The sequence below is a fragment of the Chanos chanos genome, chromosome 9 (assembly GCF_902362185.1).
Source record: "Chanos chanos chromosome 9, fChaCha1.1, whole genome shotgun sequence".
Taxonomy (NCBI): Eukaryota; Metazoa; Chordata; class Actinopteri; order Gonorynchiformes; family Chanidae; genus Chanos; species Chanos chanos.
This window is the reverse complement of record NC_044503.1, coordinates 33,226,127-33,245,460: the sequence shown is the minus strand read 5'-3', so window position 1 is coordinate 33,245,460 and position 19,334 is coordinate 33,226,127. Positions and strand designations below refer to the sequence as shown.

General features: G+C 46.0%; 2 protein-coding genes across 3 annotated transcripts; both read left to right on the top strand.

Moving 5' to 3' along the window:
- The first annotated feature begins 3,630 nt into the window (after positions 1–3,630).
- Positions 3,631–8,426, top strand: LOC115820358 (26S proteasome non-ATPase regulatory subunit 4-like). Of its 2 annotated transcripts, none has more exons than XM_030783911.1 (10): positions 3,631–3,668; positions 4,511–4,651; positions 4,866–4,980; positions 5,286–5,372; positions 5,501–5,569; positions 5,824–6,039; positions 6,515–6,623; positions 7,046–7,192; positions 7,454–7,518; positions 7,639–8,426. In XM_030783911.1, the coding sequence occupies exons 1-10, from the start codon at positions 3,643–3,645 to the stop codon at positions 7,810–7,812; spliced, it is 1,149 nt and encodes a 382-aa protein (XP_030639771.1). In that variant the 5' UTR covers positions 3,631–3,642; the 3' UTR covers positions 7,813–8,426. The 2 variants fall into 2 exon arrangements, with proteins under 2 accessions (XP_030639771.1, XP_030639772.1); XM_030783912.1 differs by having other exon boundaries at positions 6,515–6,628; positions 7,042–7,192.
- A 609-nt stretch (positions 8,427–9,035) lies between these two features.
- znf687a (zinc finger protein 687a) lies at positions 9,036–18,286 on the top strand. The gene is made up of 12 exons (XM_030784850.1): positions 9,036–9,054; positions 9,948–12,312; positions 12,532–12,670; positions 12,815–12,899; positions 13,066–13,250; positions 13,661–13,837; positions 14,048–14,210; positions 14,622–14,936; positions 15,463–15,575; positions 15,931–16,042; positions 17,645–18,066; positions 18,099–18,286. Exons 2-12 carry the CDS (start codon positions 9,969–9,971, stop codon positions 18,268–18,270), a joined length of 4,227 nt encoding a protein of 1,408 aa, XP_030640710.1. The 5' UTR covers positions 9,036–9,054; positions 9,948–9,968; the 3' UTR covers positions 18,271–18,286.
- The last annotated feature ends 1,048 nt before the right edge of the window (positions 18,287–19,334 follow it).

Sequence of the window (19,334 nt, the reverse complement as noted above, 5' to 3'; positions counted from 1 at the left end):
TGACACACAATACGCAGCGAGAGCTGTTTCAAGGCTTTTACTGAGCAAGTGGGTGTTGAAACAAAAGATATAAAGAAAAAAAAAAGACATGAATTTGGTTTTTTTTTTTGTTTGTTTGTTTGTTTTTTTTTATTGAGATGTTGTGTTAATGCTGGCCAGGTATTTATGATGAAAACTGAGGAAGAACTCTTTGGGTCAAAGCCATAGAACCAAAGATTATGACAGAAAAAACTGAAACGTAGGGGGAAAAAAAACAGGAAACAACATGGCAGCCAGTAACACTGCCCTGAAATGGACTGTTAGCACAAATTCAAGAGACAAGACACTTGTTTTTTTTTTTTTTTTTTTTTTTTTTTTTTTTTTAAACAAACAAAGCTGTAGTTACACAGACAGAATTGCACAAGTAACTTAAAACAATAAATCAAAGCCCACCAATCTGAGGAGATGGTGAGAATCGTGAACAAATGTTGCCGTGGAACAAACACAAGTCGACTCACAGGTCACTCGCCGGACTTTCAGGCGCAACAGCGAAATAGTCTCAGTCAGACACATCCAACCCCCCCCCCCCCCCTTTTTTTTAAGCTGTCATGGCACAATGTTGAAAAGGAGATTTTTTTTTTTTTATTATTATTATTTTGTCTGTTTGGTTCTACCATAAGTCATTCTTTTTTTTTTTTTTACCCTTCAAATGACCTTGGGAACTCACTTTCCAACTGTAAAAATGCCAAGGTCGTGTTCCAAAACTTTTCCACTTTGCCTTGTGTCCTCAACTTGAGTGCTCTTCTGTTGTGTAGTCTCCTTCCACACAGGAGAGCCCACGAAGAAGGGACGTATTACTGGAGTATTGGAACTGGACTACACTGGAGGGTTGCTTTGATTTGGCATTCGTAAACTAAATGACTTTAGAAGAATTGTTCTAGTTTTGGAGTGGGGGGGGGGGGGGCAGTTCTCTGAAAGATGTTCCCTCCCCTCTGTTAAAGCACATAATTAAGGCTTTTGTTTTTTTTTTTAAATGCAGGAACACACTCAGCTGGGTTCAATTAAGACTTAAAACCTGTTTCCGTTTTCCCTTTTCAAATGTTAACGTGACTTTCTGGTTTTCTTTAGGACTCTGAATACTTTTGAGAGACGGAGAGGTGGCTTACATAGAACTCAGTGTTAGAATATGTTACTATAGTATAAGATATTAATATTATTTAAGATGGTAATGTTAAGAATTCATTACAGCTGCGATGGATTTACCTCTTGGTTGGTTGGTTTGTTTGTGTTCTGAACTTAGGGTGGAACCTCTGTATAGCCAGGTTGATAAACTGTTTTTTTCTCTCTCTTTCTCTCTTTTTTTTGTAATACAGTTACTTTAAAGAGTTTCACTTTGATTTCTCCTTTGGTTAGAACAAGAGGTGAATCTGTTGTTGCAGTGGCGTATGAGAAGTGAAATTGTGTGACTTTGTTTGCTGCAGGTTAGCAGCAAATGTTTCCACAATGTTTTTTCTTTTTTTTTTTTTTTCTCCTCCCTCATTTTCTGTTGCATTCGTTGCCTTTTCTTGATAATTGTACATTATGGCTTTAGTTTTAAAAAAACCTGTTTGGTGTGAAAAGAAACTGAATCAGAAATGCAGTTCTACTGCTCCTCTCAGTTTTTATCATGTGGGTAAAGAGGGGTAAAGTTCTGGGGGGGGGGGGGGAGAAAGCAGATTTAGCGAAAATCCAGAGAAAGTAGTAAACCTCCTAATAGAGGAGCCCTGTGGCTTCATTCTCCTAGCAAAACAAAGTCACAGGGCTCTTCTATTAGGAGGTTTACAACTTTCTCTGGATTTTCGCTAAACCGGCTTTCTGAACCCCCCCCCAGAACTTTACCCCTCTTTGTTTCCAAATTGTTCATTCCAGTTTGTTGCCTCGCAATCATTATTCGCCTTGTGTTTTCCATGTCAGTGTTCTCCTAACACGTTACATCAGTGCAAAAAAAAGAAAAAAAAGAAAAAAGAAACCCCTCACAAACACACGAATGCTCGGCCCATTCCTCAAAGAGAGTGACCAGGAAGTACCTCGGCCCTGTCTCAACTCTCCACTGCCGTCAGCCTCATTTCCGCTCAGAGCAAAGCCTCAACTGGTCATCAGCGTTGTAGTTCTTGTCTAGTCGAGTCCTAGCGGTGCCACTGCGAAGAACTGATCAACGCCTCGATCAAGTACAGAGGCCGACCGCGGCCACACCAGGGTTTGCTGAAACGACGGGAACTGAATTTTTGAGTGGAGAGGGCATTCGGTGCAGAATCAAATGGAGAATTTGATTCGCGCACTGTTGACTGTTGCTGACTAAATCGTACCTCGATTTAAGCAATCTTTTGACAGCGTCGGATCGTTTCTTTGGCGAGCGGATTAGCGGAGATCTTTTTTTTTTTTAAATCGACCGACGTATAATAGACATCACAGTCTCGCACAATTCAGAAAGGACTTTTATGCTGGCAACTCTGACACTACAGATAAATAAACAAATACATACAAACGTGAACATACGAAGACACTCGGACTTATTACAATACCAGTCATTTCTGCCAATGTTTGACCTTTGAGAATCGTATTTATTAAGAATCTTTTGTGTGTGTGTGTTTTTTTTTTTTTTTTTTTAAATCTTTTTGTTGGTCTGTTATGAATGATGTGTTCTCTATGTATCGTAGACGACTGTATGTATCATGTAATCTGGCTGAAAATCTCTTTCCGAACAACAGAATTTTGGTTGTATTACTTACTAGGCGAAGAGGAAAGTTGAAGGAGTATTTGAAAATGTAAACTTTTTTTTTTTTTGTATTTCATGTCTTTGGACTCTCAGCTGTGTTATGTATTTGTATCCATTATAAATAAGTGGAAAAAAAAGAAATCTTCCTTTTGCTTTTTTTTTTGTTTGTTTTTTTCTTTCGTTTGTTTGTAAACATGTGAATGTCTCGCCGTTTTCAGGAGTCTCTATGGCTGTGACAGCCGTAAACGCTTTGATGACTATATTTTTACTGGGCCTGTATAAAATGTTTCATATGTATATAAGATGTCACAGAAATGCCTTTTTTTTTTTCTCTCTTGCGGTGTTTGCTGCGCTGTCTCTCCTTCCATCTTTTCAGTCATGTGGTGATGGTGATTTTCCACATTGTCTGTCTGATTTTAAAGAATTAAAAATATTTTTTAAATGGCTGCAGACTTTTTTTTTTCCTCTCTCTCTCTTTTCTCTCTTTTCTTTCTTTCTGAACAGCATTTTGTTTTGTTTGGGAACGTGCTCAGTTTTGAACAGGACCATGTCTATATTGTTTATTTTATATATACTCTTTTCAATTAATCAGAGTTAATTCAGGCCAGCAACAAGGAGTCAGGTCAATAAGTCAGTATACACTTAATTTTTCCAGTTATTTGTGAGGTCATATTACTATATAACACGTTTTCCTGTTATCCTGTGTTAACAACCTGGCAGTTTTGCGGGGCTGAACAACAGCCAAAACCGATGGTCCCAGACTCTTGAGAAATTGCATGTAGGAGCTGGGTGTCGAAGCAGTAAAAAAGAACTACATTTCCCATACTATAAGGCGCGGAATATTTGCATAGGCTAGTGACGGCACAGCTAACCAGTGATGTCATTCTTCGCGACAGACAGCTTCCAAGATGGTGCTTGAAAGTACTATGGTTTGGTAAGATAAAAGAATATTGTTATTATGAACCCTGTTTTTGGTGGTTTGCGTCTATGGAAACTTAAGCATTGCATTGGTATGAGTTACGTTCACTCAAAGGTCAGATTTAATTGTAAAAAATAGATTAAGCTGTGGTATTTTAACCGGGAAGTTCTCTGGTTTTCCTGAGTCACTGACAACAAACAACATAGCTTAGCTAAGCTAGCGCAAGTTTTTACCGGAGGTGTCTTTCTTCCTTACACTGTAACTAATTGATATCGAGTCCGTGACATATGCCAGTCACATTGGCTGTGTATAGCTAAAGATTCATATTATAACGTTATCCCTCAGAATTAAATATTCATATTTAATAACGAAGAGTTAAGGGTGCGACTGATATCTACACCTTTATCGGGTAATGACATGGGAACACGGAGAGGGCTGCACAGTTAATTCGCAGAATCGTTCTACTTTTGCCCAAGAGATTTACGAAATGAATCATGTAATTTATATATGATTATGCCCTCCCCGTTTTTCTCCTCGTTATTTGGAATACCCGGTTACTTTCCTGAACCCCGTAAATCTACAGGGCTTCCACGGGTCTACAACCAGCCACGTAATGCTTTATCACTGTTAGCTGCTTGGCGTCAACGAGTGATAGCCATGACGACTTAGACGTCTTGCTGTCCATTAATAACGACAAGCGTAGCATAGTGACTTAAACCAACACGCCAAGCACGTACAGTTGCTGCCCCACGGACCTCCGTGTGTTTCGTGGAATGGCAAGTGTCGGCGAGTGCACCACACGGGAGCCAAACGTCTCTCGTCAACCTCTCTTCCCCCCTCTCTGTGTATGTCTACAGCGTGGACAACAGTGAGTACATGCGCAATGGGGATTTCTTACCGACCAGACTACAGGCGCAGCAGGATGCTGTCAATATCGTGTGTCACTCAAAGACGCGCAGCAACCCTGAGAACAACGTGGGCCTTATTACAATGGCCAAGTATGCAGCTACATCTTTCTCTCTCTCTCTCTCTCTCTCTCTCTCTCTCTCTCTCTCACACACACACACACACACACTCTCTCTTTCTCTTCTGTGTCTGTTTGTGTGTGTAGCTGCTTTCTTTTTTTGTTAATAAGGAGAGATGTGATGTGATGTGATTAACTCATTCACTTGCTGTTGTATTTGTGTGTGTGTGTGTGTGTGTGTTCTGAAGTAACTGTGAGGTGTTGACCACTCTAACCCCCGACACGGGAAGGATTCTGTCCAAGCTTCACGCTGTGCAACCCAGGGGAACCATCAGTTTCTGTACAGGCATCAGAGTAGCACACGTGAGTCTCTCTCTCTCACACACACACACACACACACACATCATTTAAGTCCTGCCAGAGCCCTGCCACTGAAAAAATGAGTGACTCTTTCACTACTCCACCATAGATACACAATACTTAAAACTGCTAGTCCTCACGAAACCCATAGATTTGCCCTGTCCTCCCCATCCCCAGTGCTCCGCTAAGGGTTTCAGTGTCTTTACTTGGTGGCTAAACCCCGTCACAGGATTTATAATGTGTGATCTCTCTTTTTTTAATCTCTCTTCTCAATGGTCTTATCCCTCCCTACGTTCCCTCTGACCCAGTTGGCTCTGAAACACAGACAGGGGAAGAACCATAAAATGAGAATCATCGCCTTCGTGGGCTCTCCAGTGGAGGACAATGAGAAAGATGTGAGAGTTACACTGTTTTTAAATATCTGATGTTGTTGTTGTTGATGTTGTGTTTTGATAAAGGCACTTTTTTTGTGTCTCATCGTTGCTTTAATGCGTATTGTGGTTCCCATCTCGTTGTTTCACAGCTGGTGAAAATGGCCAAACGTCTGAAGAAGGAGAAAGTCAATGTGGACATTATTAACTTTGGGGAGGAGGTGAGAAACAACCAACTAGTCATTTCACACCAAAAAACTACCCAATGCTCGCTCGCTCTCTCTCTCTCTCTCTCTCTCTCTCACTCTCTCTCACTCTTCTCCTTAATATACCCCGTGTTCAGTCTGTCACTTTCAGTCTGCTCTTTCTTCCTTTCCTTCTTTCACATTTACCTGTCCTTTTTGGTCTCTTCTTTCTTTCTTTCTCTCCTGTAACAAACATTGACCCACGACACCTGCTCTCACGCGCCGCCTAGGAAATGAACACGGAGAAATTGACTGCGTTTGTGAACACTCTGAATGGAAAAGAGGGCACCGGCTCCCACCTGGTGACTGTACCCCCTGGTCCCAGCCTGGCCGACGCCCTGCTCTCCTCACCCATCCTGGAGGGGGAGGGAGGCACAATGATGGGCCTGGGTGCCAGTGACTTTGAGTTTGGGGTGGACCCCAGCGCAGACCCCGAACTGGCACTGGTGAGTGGTTTTTTTCAGACTGCAGAATGATTGGACAGTGTTTTGTCAGTCAAGGATAGTGGGCGCGATATTGAGTGTTCGAAGGAATTTAAACTGCTGTAAATTTTTCTCTTGGCTCAGACGGTAATGGGAGATGAGACAGGCAAGACAGCATGTTGTCAAGTATAAATTTAACATATAACAAAACATTTATCGTTTAAAAGTTATATGTTTTGTATAAAAAAAATAATAAAGTGTGCTAAATTTAATAAAGATCACGTTGTCTTTAGCGGCAATCTTAAAATGAGTTAAGGGTACTCAACGTAAAATGACACATTTTCACTTTGTCCTTTGTACCATTTCAACACTCTCTCTCTCTCTCACTCTCTGTCTCTGTCTCTCCCTCACTCTCTGTCTCTGTCTCCCCCCCCCCCCCCCCCCCCCCCCCCCCCCCCCCCTCTTTCTCTGTCTCTCTCTCTCTCTCTCTCTCTCTCAGGCCCTGAGGGTGTCTATGGAGGAGCAGAGAGCGCGGCAGGAGGAGGAGGCGCGCAGGGCGGCGGTGGCCTCCGCAGCGGAGGCCGGAGTAACAACCCCGACCGTGGACGGTGAGTGAGAGAGAGAGAAGGGAGATGTCGAGATGAGTAATGAATCAAATTGAAGAAAAGAGATAACGGCATGAACAGAGACCTCACCACATAGAAAGAACGAGGGATGTGGAACAGAAGTGACAGATGAAGAGGAGAGAGAGAGAAGCTTATAAGGAAAGAAAGAAAGAAATATGTAAAGAAACTGATTGAGGCTAAAGATGAGTAGACAGTACGGAGTGTGCTGTACCCATAACGTATTTCTCTGAATGTTATTCACATTTGTGAGTCATATCTCGCAATATCGACAGTTTTCTTAGTGAATAGCCATTCATAATGTTCTCTTATGGGCTGGGTGTACTGTTGGAGCGTAGGATTTTAATGCTGTGCTGAGTGGTTTTAAACATTGGTTGCCTGTCCAACTGGGTTCTGGTTCTGCGCAGAATCGGACGACGCCCTGCTGAAGATGTCCGTGGCCCAGTCGAGCGGCGGCGGCGGTGGCACCGCGGTTCTGCCCGATTTCAGCCGCATGACAGAAGACGAGCAGATCGCCTACGCCCTGCAAATGTCCATGCAGGGAAGTGGACAGGGTCAGTTCACACACTCACGCTCTGGCCCCAGAGTACAGACACACACACACACTCACACACAAACACGTTTTTATGCCCTAACCTTATACAAATGACCCTGTTCACACACTCTTTAATAAACTGTTTTTAATTGGATGAAAACCAAACTCCTCATTTGGAGGGAGTCATATAAAGTTAGGTTAGATTAGGATCCTGGTCTTTGTGTCCTCTCTCTATCATGCATCTCCCTCACTTCTCTCTCTCTCTGGTTGCTGTGATCAGAGTTCACTGGGGCAGAATCTATGGACACGGATGCAGGAGCGGCTGTAAACACTGAGAGTGCTAAGGTTGGCCAATCCCCCCTCTAAACTCTGCAGCCTTCTGAATGAGTGTGTGGTAAGATTTTTAGGAAGAGCTGATCTCTAATTTCACTGTCTCTCTCTCTCTCTCTCTCTCTCTCTCTGTAGGATGAGGAAGATTATGATGTAATGCAGGATCCAGAGTTCCTACAGAGCGTTCTAGAGAACCTCCCAGGCGTCGACCCAAACAACGAGGCCATTCGGGATGCCATGGGCTCCTTGGCAACCAGGGGCGGAGCCAAACCACCAGCAGGGAAGAAAGATGAGGAGAAGAAGAAATGAACGAGGAGACGGACCGCAGCTAACAAATAGAGTGACTGGCCGAGATCTGAAAGAGTCACGGACAGCAAATAAAACATTATACATGCATCCAGAACGAAGACTGTCTCTGACTAGATTTCGGTTTGACCTCAGTCTCATGATCACACTTGTTAGAAATTCATTTTTTTGAGCGTGATGTCGATAAGAAGAGAGCATATTCTAGAATTCTCAAGGAAATAGTCCCGGTTCTAACAAAGCTTCTGTACACAGAGCATTCAGATGTAAGATTCTAGAACCTTTTTTTCTGTGACATCGCTCTCCTGTCCTTCCCATTTCTAATCTTTCACACTACCGGGGTTCTTTACTGAAAATGGATAACAACAAACTCATTTTTCTGAATAGATAACAGTTATTGTTTGTTTCTTTTTTTCTTTTCCAAGTTGATTGATTCTTTATTCATAGGATTTCTTTGTTGTTTTTTTTAAATATATCTCTGTATTCACGTGTGTCTTGGTTAGTGCATATTGTGCATATTTTTTTTTTTAATGGAGTATTCCAAATATTGAAATATGCTGAGAAATTTACAACATATGCCTGATGTCTAAATAAATATAAATACTTTGGGTGAGATTGGATGCAGCCATTTGGTTGGTGATGTCAATGTGTCAGAGGGTCTGTTACAAAACTGCAAAATGTTTTTTGCTTCTCATCTCCTGAATAGCACTGCTCGTAAAAGGAGCCCAGACAATTACGACAAAATGACAGCTACTACGTCAGGATTGCACAAACCAATATTGCATTCACATGAAAGAGACCCTTAAGAGCGCTGGTGTTTTGCCCAGTTAAAGTGCTTTAATTTTTTCCTGCATGAATCTTGTACACTTAGTCTTGCTTGTTGCCACGAGTTAAAACAGTTGGAGATGCGCATCGTGATGCCTTATTGTCACTTTCATTTCCTTCAGAATGAACCTGTTTAACCTGACAGGTGTATGGATTCGTCTCAAAACGGAAGAAATCCGTATTTACGACCTGGCGTGTAATGTGATGCCTTACAGGAAGGCACGTGTAAATTATTCGTAAATTAAATTCCTAACACATTTTTCAAATGCAGGAGTACCGTCCTGACAACGAGCAAAAGAGAGCGAAGTGGCGTTAGTTGTCAAAACACACAGTGGGTGGCGCTGGTCATTCCTCGAAATCAGAACCTAACGTTGCAAAGACCAGACGAAGAAGAAAAAGGAACAGTTGGGAATCCTCGCGCAGGTAAACACACAACCTATTTCTCTGCGAAATGCCCGATTTGAGCAACATATCTCAGTCGAACCTTTTCTCATATTACCGAAAGACATTTTAATTAACTATTGCGCGCCTGTAACTGTACAAACACCTATCAGAACGTTCAAAATTGACTGAAGCTTTCCAAACCGCACTTGTTGGGGCGCTAGCTAAGCTAGCTGACTAGCTAGATATGTGACCATTGGTGATGGCATCTAGCCAGCCTGACATGAGAGTTAGCCCTTAGCTTGTAGCCTTGCAGACACTCATAATGTCTAAGTACGTGAAAGGCTATGTAAGGACATATGACGATCAGATGCGTCTATTTTAACTCATTTTGCACGTCAAGCGTGCAGGTCGTTAACGACTGTTGTTTAGACTGGCTTCATGTATTCCGCATTGTTTATTTATATCGGCGGTAAGCTTGGTCGCTCGCTAGTTTAGATAGCTAAATTAGACTAGCCAGCAGTTCCGCGAAACGCTATGAGATCATGGAATGTCCAGGTAGACATGATAAGCTAAAATGCAATGTGAGCGTTTTGCACATATTGATAATCAGTGTGCACAATTATACTGTTACACCCCGAAACCGACCGTTACGGCGCTTGTTTCAGTGTGGCTTACGTTTGAGGAACTAGCAAAGCGGGCTAACAACCAGTGAAACTCATTATCCACGTCATGCTTGTCGTCGCAGTTTGATTATGCGCGAGCACCTGGCATTAGAACCCAGTAGAAAAGAACGTGTTTATTAACGAGCATCATGTAATAACGCGTTAAGAGCATTAATAATAACTGACGGTTTTGCGAGGCGTGAGAACTTTTAACCTAAGCGCTCTGCTGCTGTCTGCTGTGGAATTAAATGTTGACTTGTCTTCTCGCAGGTATCCGTCCGCCATACGGGAATGGGGGACATGAAGACCCCAGATTTTGACGACTTGTTGGCAGCGTTTGACATTCCCGATATCGACGCCAAAGAGGCCATTCAGTCTGCTCCGGAAGATTCCGACGGGAGTCACAGCGGCTCTGGAGCAGGCGTTGGAAAAGCAGGAGCAGGGGGTCCCAATCTAAGACCCCCAAGTCCTCCTGAAACTCAGCAACCTCCCCCAGTTGTCCCTCTGAGTTCTCAAAACGACCCGCCAGTGGTGAGTGTGATCGTGAAGAACAGGGTTCGCTCCGATGCCTTTGGAGAAGGAGAGGAAGATGAAGAGGAAGGGAGAGGAAGTCAGGGAGGGAGTTCTGATGCAGGTGGTGACGGGTCAGTCTCAGGTGGTCTCATGGCTCCACGCCTGGGTCCCAGAATACAGGGCCTGGTGTCGTCAGAACCGCTGATCCATAACGGGTTCGAGGCGGCTTCAGCTGGGTCTTCTGAGACCACCTTACGACCCCCCCAAACACAAACCCAGTCCAACGGAGAACTCTGGACGCCTCGCTCCCCCAAGACAGCGAGCGAGGGAGGGGACGCCTTCTCCTTACGTGTCTCTCTGCCCCTTCCTCCTCCTTCGGTCTCCTCCTCCTCATCCTCCCCATCTCAGTTTATAGGTCCACTCCTCCCTCGCTCTGCTCTCGCCGGAGACGAGCCTCACCTCCCCTCTGCCTCCCCCATCCCTCCTTCTACTCAGCCATTTAACGGCACTCCTATGGGTGGAGGAGTTCGACGCCTCCTTTCGGAAGATGAAGATTCGGAACCGGATCTCGGGAGTCCTCCGCTTGTGATCCAAGAGAGCCCTGATTCCCAGATGTGCTCGCCTCCCCCGTTCCCTCGGAGGCACAGGTCGTCTTCCGGAATGTTCCACTCTCCTTCTCCGTCTTCTCCGTCTCCATCCTCTTCCTCTCTCCCTGCCGCACCGCTACCCGCCAACAACCCCCAAATCGGAGAGACCGCCCCCATCCCAAAAGCGGTGTCGCCCTCTGCACCCCATCTGGTCACGGCTCAAAGCAGGACCACCGCGCCCGCCCCCGCAAACACCGTAAATGAACCGCCCTTCGAAGAGCGAAGCCTAGAGCACATCATCGAAGAGAGGGACTCTCCCGAAAGCCCCGATCCGGAAATGCCCTCCTCTTCCTCGGCCAACGCGTCAGGATCGGCGCCCGTCAAGAAAAGCTCCAGCCCCGCTCAGGCCACGCCGTCTTTACCCTCTGCCCAGTCGGGTGGGGTCGAGTCTGGGAAGGAGGGGTCGGGGGAGGCCCCTAGAGACGGCGCCGATGCCGAGGGTGTGAAGAGTGTGTCGCTGAACACCCAACGTGTAAAAACTGGGGATGGACAGGAGCCCGAGGAAGGAATGGAAGTGGATGAGGCAGGGAAGGCCGCTGCTCCCGTTCCGGTGGTTTCCACCAGCGCGAAAGCCACAGGATCCTCCCAAGGAGCGTTATCAAGACCCCTCAAGGTCCGGATCAAGACTATTAAGACCCCCACGGGGAGTATCACTCGGACCGTGACCAGGGTCGCACCCAGAGCGCAAGGAGGGGGACCCAGGGGTCAAGATGGCCCAAAAAACCAACCGGAGGGCCGAAAGGTGATCACACGACCGAAAAGGCCCGCCGCTACCGCCTTGGGTCAGGCGGCGGGTTCGAAGGTCACGGTTTTGCCCGTGTCGACGTTGCATGACGCCAGCACGGCCATGCTGATGGCGGCCAGCAAGGCGCAAAACAAAATCGTCTCGGCCACGGCGGTCAGCATCACCAAAACGGCCACGCTCCCTTCCGTCTCCTCTTCGTCTCCTTCCTCCTCCTCTTCCTCCGGCGGGATCAACGTACGCACCCTGGGCCAGAAAACGGTCAACGGGAACGTGGCGTCGACCATCTCCGCCGTCTCGCAGGCGTCCAAACCGGCGTCCATCGTCAACAGCCCGGGCGCGGTCATCTCCCGGAGCCAGTCCAGCCTCGTGGAGGCTTTCAACAGGATCCTCAACAGCAAGAACCTGTTGCCTAGCTACCGGCCCGACCTCTCCACCCCTCCGCCCCCGGAGTGGGGTCTCCCCATGCCCGCCGCGGGGTACCGGTGCCTGGAGTGCGGGGACTCGTTCGCTCTGGAGCGCAGCCTGGCGAGGCACTACGACAGGCGGTCGCTGAGGATCGAGGTGACGTGTAACCACTGCGCCAAGCGACTGGCCTTCTTCAACAAGTGCAGCCTGCTCCTCCACGCCCGCGAGCACAAAGAGAGAGGCCTGGTCATGCAGTGTTCCCACCTGGTCATGCGGCCCGTCAGCGTGGAGCAGATGATAGGACAGCAGGACACCACTCCGATAGGTGAGAGTCGGAATGGAACGCGTGCGCAGATGCGAGAGACGGAGAATGAGCACGTCGGTAGTTGGCGCGTTGCACCCTCTTTGTGCGTTTGGCTTCATCGTAATCCAAAGGGGAACGGTGTTTGCTGGTGTTGTTCTGTACTCTTTATCTCTCTCCGTGTACGTTTCTCACTGACGTCCTCTCTCTGTCTGTCTCTCTCTGTCTGTCTCTCTCTCTCAGGTGTGCTGTCTCCCTCTGTGTCTTCCCCACTACCCGTTACTCCCAGCCCAGGTAAAGAGGAAAGCCCCGCCCCTGGTCCCCAGGTGCTCCTCCCGCTGCCCTGTAAAAACTCAGAGCCTCTGCAGTACGTTAATAACAGGTAAAAACAATGTGGAGTAATCATTCATCAGTACAGGTTTTTATAGGTAATAACAGACACAGGGGTAAAAACATAAGGTTCTGGTCCTTTTTTTTTTGGTACAAAACCATCACGGGTGATTTTGTGTTTTTAATTGACTCTTAGGTGTCCGGAATGTAAGACTCAGTTCAATGGGAGGGCAGAGGTCGTGGCCCACTTCCAAGAGGTCAAAGCCTCGGCCACCGACGCGGTGAGTGTACATCAAAGTGTGTGTGTGTGTGTGTGCGCGCGCGCCTAAAGTGGTATGACCGTGTATAGACATACTTATTTAAGTGAATTAATTGCCTATGTAAAAGCAAAAACTAAATCTCTCTCCCTCCCTCTCTCTCTCTCTCTCTCTCTCTCTCTTTCTGTAGTCCTGTACTCAGTGCTCTCCCCCGATGCTCTTGCCCAATCCGTGCAGTGCTGCTGCCCACCAGCGCATACACAAGTCCCGCCCCCCTCACGTTTGCCCCGAATGTGGCGGCATTGCCCGACAGGCCAGCTTCAACACACACCTTCACCAGGCCTGCCTGCACTACGCACGCCGCATAGGCTACAGGTAAACACACACACACGCACACGCACACACACACACAAACCTTCACCAGGCTTGCCTGCGCTACCCGTGCCGTGTCGACTACAAGTAAACACACACACACACTCACACATAAACCTTCAGCAACACACACACACACCCATGAATCTCGATTTCACATCTGGCAAACACAGGCACATAACTGGCATTCAGGACACCATCAGTTTGTGTTATGCCGAGGCACATCCAACCACAGCACCATACTTCACACAGGCATATACCTTTACTTTATAAAAAGGTAATAGACTGGTAATACAACGTTAATAGACTTTCAGAAATCTGATTAACCAGTCTCTCTCTTTCTGTCTCTCTCTCTGTCTCTCTCTCTCTCTCTCTCTCTCTCTCTTTGTCTCTCTGTCTGTCTGTGTGTTCAGGTGTTCGAGTTGTCAGGTCGTGTTTGGGGGCTTGAACTCAGTGAAGTCTCACATACAGACGACTCATTGTGAGGTCTTCCATAAATGCCCCTCCTGCCCCATGGCCTTTAAATCTGCCCCCAGCGCCCAGACCCACTTCACCAGTCAGCACCCCAACGTGTCCCCCGCACAGGCCAAGTATGGACCCGTGTGTGTGTGTGCGTGTGTGTGCGTGTGTGTGTGCGTGAGTGTGTGTGTGTGTGTGTTTGTGTGCGTGTGCGTGTGTGTGTGTGTGTTTGTATCGTACATTCGTTTGGGTATCTGCCTTGATCTCACATTCTGTTCTCTCTCTCTCTCTCTCTCTCTCTGACTCTTTTGCACTCTGTTTCTTTTTCTTTTTTTTTTAAGGATGATCTATAAGTGTGTGATGTGTGAGACGGTTTTTACCCAGAAGGCACTGCTCTTTGTGCATTTTGACACTCACTTGGCTAAGCAGAAGGTGCACATCTTTAAATGTCCTGACTGCACCAAACTCTACGCTCAGCGAGGTTCCCTGATGGAACACATGAAGGTTCGGAACTTTTTTTCAGTTCATGTTTTACTGGCCTGTGTTTCTCTGTGTAACGTTGTCTGTTTTCAAAATTGTGTCAAACATGTGTTGAGTTAAATGATGGATTGAGGTTACGTTGTTCCGTTTCTATTTCATTTTAATTGTTAAGTGGGTTCTCTGGATGGTCTGTATTTCCCCGTTACAAACTTTTACGAAATGATCAGCTCTCAGAATGTAGCTGCCAAAGCACCTTTTTGTTCATTATGACCTCGTCAGATGATGGTTTTATATGTTGTGCTTTTTAGTACATTTTTCAGCTTTCGCAGAGATTATTTGGGTCATTTATGATACCTGTTGTTCTTCCATTCTCTCTCTCTCTCTCTCTCTTTTTACCTCTGTGTTTTTCCTCGATTCTGTCTTTGCCCTACCCAGACAGCTCACAGGGATCCAAGCATCAAACAGGAGTCCTCCATCACCATGGCAACCTCCCTCGCCCCGGCTTCCTCGGCGCTGTCGGCCACACGGGGCCAGAGCGGGATAAAGATGGAGAGCTCTGACGGGGAGGAGTGGGGGAGGGAGCAGGAGGAGGAAGAGGAAGAGGAGGACAGAGAGAGGGAGGGAGAGCCCGGAGAGACTTCCGGAACAACCGACAGCAAGACCAACGCAACCTGGAGCTGCGCAGAGTGTCAGACATGCTACACGGACAAAGAGAACTACATTACCCATATGGCCGAGCAGCACAACAAGGTTAGGAGCCTGGGATGCTAGACGTGCTAAGTTGGACTGAATTGAGTTTAGTCAACATTGCCCACCGACATTGCGATAATGGATACAATTTATCCTGTCAGACTGTATTGTGACATATGAAATGTTTATGAAATATCGCATCGCATGTTAAACCAACATATAGGTTACCCCATTAGTTTTAGCATTGTTTGGCGTGATTATTTGGAATACATTAATAATAGCATTAATACATAAACAGTAGTGTCATAGTAATGCGATTCTGCATTAGTTGTTAAATTAAATTGTACATTTGAATATCGTTCAGAATAGCAATTTTATGTGACGTGATTCTTTAGAATGAGCATTTAGAATTCTCCCAGGTTCTGGAATTTCCCTGAAAAAATGAGGATTAGAGTGTAGTTTCAGGTGCCCCTGATAACCATAGTGTTATCCTTTGGCCATTCAAATTTGAGGAGATTTCCCTGTGGTTGAAATGAATGTTGTATTAATAGTCAGTGGACTGTCGTCTCTCTTTTCTGTGGGACAGATGATGAAGAAATTCCCCTGCACACAGTGCGAAGGTTCCTTCTCTTCTTCCTCCAGCCTGAGACGCCATATCCGCGTCAAACACAAAGGCATGAAACGAACTTTCCTCTGCCAGTGAGTATAACACACTAAGCATTCACACACACACACACACACACACACACATGCAAATACCTATATATCTACATCTACATATACACATAGATGAGCATGCATATACACACACACACACACAAGTACAAATGTGCAGTACAATGTGCAGTACACACGTACTCAGAGTGTTGAATGATGTTTATCTGAGAAAGTTTACCTGAACGCATGGCTTATGCAAAGATGCATATTCAGTCAATGAATGGAATTTTAACCTTACTTGTCCTTGCTTTCTTCCTTTATTCTTCAGTACCAACGAACTTTAACACCATATATAATCCTTTTGTGTGTGTGTGTGTCTGTGTGTGTGTATGTCCAGGCTGTGCACTGAGCGTAAGAGGAGTTTCATGAGTCGGCTGCTCTTAGAGAAACACATACAGGAGGAGCACGGAGGGCAGACCCCGCAGAGTGGGGTTGCCATGGAGACCAAGGTCAGCTGACGCATCCACACATGACTCAAAAAATGTCGTTATTGCCCTACAGCATTTCCGTTCTCACGCACACACCAAATCTACTTACATTCATACAGGGCACATTGTTCTCACGCACCATAAATGTATATCTGTATGACTTAAGTTGTATGTTTCTGTGTATGCATATAACATTGCTGTTCTCACGTGCTTGCTTCCTATATGTCTTCACATGTGTGTGTGTGTGTGTAACATTAATATCCAAAATGTAACATTATTGTCCCCACATGTGTGTATAATACCCCAAATGTAATGTGATTGTCCCCACATGTGTGTATAACATTAATATCTCAAATGTAACATTACTGTCCTCTGCTGTGCTGCTGTTATGTTACTGTTCTCATATGCATGTGTAACATAACTGTCCCCATATGTGTATATAAAACTAATATTCCAAAGGCCACGTGTAATAGTGCTGTCCTCTCATGCACACGTAACACTACTGTCCCCAAATACATGTGTGACATCACTGTCCTCACATGCATGTGTAACAAGTATCTCCAAATACATGTGTGTAACACTGTTATCCCCAAATCCACGCATAACATCATATGTGTGTGTGTGTGTAACACAACTCTCCCCAGTAAAGTGTGTAACATTATAGCCCTCACATGCATGTGCAATGCTAATATCCCCAAATCCACACACAGCGTTCCTGTCCTAAAATGTGTCTGTAACAAAACAGACCTCAAATCCGTGTGTGACGTTATGGTCCTCACATACATGCATAACACCACTGTTCCCAAATCCACATATAACGTTACTGTACTCACATGCACCATTACGGCCCTTATACGTGTGTGTACGTATGTCAGTTATCCCCGTATACAGATATGGCCGCAGTGTTACCAAATATAAATGTACTGTCACTGTCCGCATACACTGCTTGGCCAAAAAAAAGGTCGCACACTCTGAATATTTTGTTGGAGCGCCTTTAGCTTTGATTACGGTTCGCATTGCCGTGGCATCGTTTCGAACAACCTTGTGCAACGTCACGACATTTATTTCCGCCCAGAGTTGCGTTAACTTTTGGCCGAGATCTTGCTGATGACGGGAGAGTCGAACCACTCCGAAAGCCTTCCCAGCACATCCCAAGACTTTCAATAGGGTTAAGTCAGGACTCTGCGGTGGCAAATTTAATGCGTGAAAATGATTTCTCGTGTTCCCTGAACCACTCTTTCACAATTTGAGCCCAATAAATCTTGGCATTGTCGTTGTGGACTATGCCTGTGCCATCAGGGAAGAAAAGTCCATTGATGGGATAACCTGCTCATTCGGTACATTCAGGTCCTCAGCTGACTTCATTTTATTGTCACATAACGTTGCTGAGCCTAGACACTGACCAGCTGAAGCGACCCCAGATCATAACACTGCCTCCAGAGGCTCCTAATCCAAACAGCGACTTTTTTTTTTGGCCAGGCAGTGTATGCAAATATGACTACACACCTTCCAAACGTGTGTGTAAAATGACCGTCCCTGTGTACATATGTGGTATTTGTTGTCATCACACACACATTCATCAGATGGCCTTACTTTTTTTTTTTTGACATATTTTTCTCTCAGAGGCGCTCGACTCGTTTTGGTGACGTTGCTGACAGCTCCTCTGAGCATGATGGCGGTCCCGCCGCAATGGGTGGAGCCTCTATGGAGGAAGACAACGGATTGGTCGGCGCAAACAGACACGGCCGAGGGGGCGTGGCAGAAGAGCCGGAGGTGTCGGGCTTCCGCTGCATGCCCTGCGGGTTCGTTACAGAGGACAAGGAGGAGTTTCTGCAACACATCCCAACTCACCGCGGCGACGGGGGCGGGGCCTTGCAGTGTCAGCAGTGCGGGGCATGTTTTGCCTCCGGCCCCCCTCCCCTCAGCCGCCACCGCTTCATCAGCCACCGCGTACGCGACGCCCCCCGCCGACAGCGCCGGGGACGCGGCCCTCGGCCGGTGGGGCGGCGCCGGCGACGCCCTCGGGGACGACCGCCACGGCGGCCTAACCCTCTGACGGGGCGGGCGCCTCGGTGGGGTCTCCCGGGTCGCCGTGGGCAATGCGGGGGTCGCAGGGGGAGGAGAAGGAAGGTAAACTAGCGTGTAGGGTGTGTGGCCGACGCTTCGACAAAGCCACCGACCTCAACACACACTTTAGAACGCACGGTATGGCTTTCATCACCGCCCACAAAACAGACAAACCTGCATAACCGAGAGAGAGAGAGAGAGTGACTGTGGACAGGAAAGAGAAGGAGAGGTGAAAACATATTGACAGGAAGCAGAGCTGCAGCTGTAGTCAGCGCTGTCACTTTCTATACCGAGCGAAAACCAGAAACGGCCGCCAGCGATTGGTCAGCCATCCTGCCGTCGACCAATCACGGGCGGGTTTGTTTTGGTCTCGCTCATGCCGAAGGATGTTAGTATATATATATATCTGTCTTTAACACTACCGTTTCTTCTCGTCCCCATTCAAACTGACGCGAAGTACGACAAAAAAAACGAGTGTAGGCAGGAGATTGGCCGCTGGCAGTTTCCCTTTTTCGGTCTTTGTGTGTGTGTGTGTGTGTGTGCGTGGGTCTCTCTCTTTTTTTTTTTTTTTTTTTTTTTTAATTATTATTTTCTTTTTTTCAAGCGACGGCAATGGAGATATTTTCAATTCAAGGGGGCAATGATATTTAAGAGTGCTGATAAACGGCTGAAAAGTCTTTGTTCTTTGGTGACTGATGTCTTCCCTCTTCCACCCACATGTAACTGAGCCTAGTTCATTTTGTTTAACGGAGAATCTTTCTTGTCAACACTGGGGTCTGTTCCTTTACAATTTGAAGTCAGGCCAGGAGTTGATTTTGACGTTTTTTTTGTTTTTTTTTTTAACCTGAATACCCCTACCCTCAGACTTGATGCTTTATATATATATATATATATATATATATATAAAGTATGCATATATACACATATACATATAAGTGCGCGTGTGTGTGTGTTTTTGTTTTCTAATGTGAAATAGCTTAATTTATAACATGGAATGAAATTCTTACTCTATTAATACTTGTATCTGGTTTTGCTTAAGAACTTGTCTTTTTTTTTTTTTTTTCTCGATATCATGTTGTGTTTTTAATAACATGTTTGTTTGTTTGTTTGTTTTGTGGGCATCGGTATGTTGTTTGTTTGTTTTTTAATTGACCGTATGTACTATACGCTGTGACTGGCACCGCTGGTCCACAGATATTCGAACAGTGCGTGTTGGGTCCTCTAATGAACATAAACGTGAAAACTC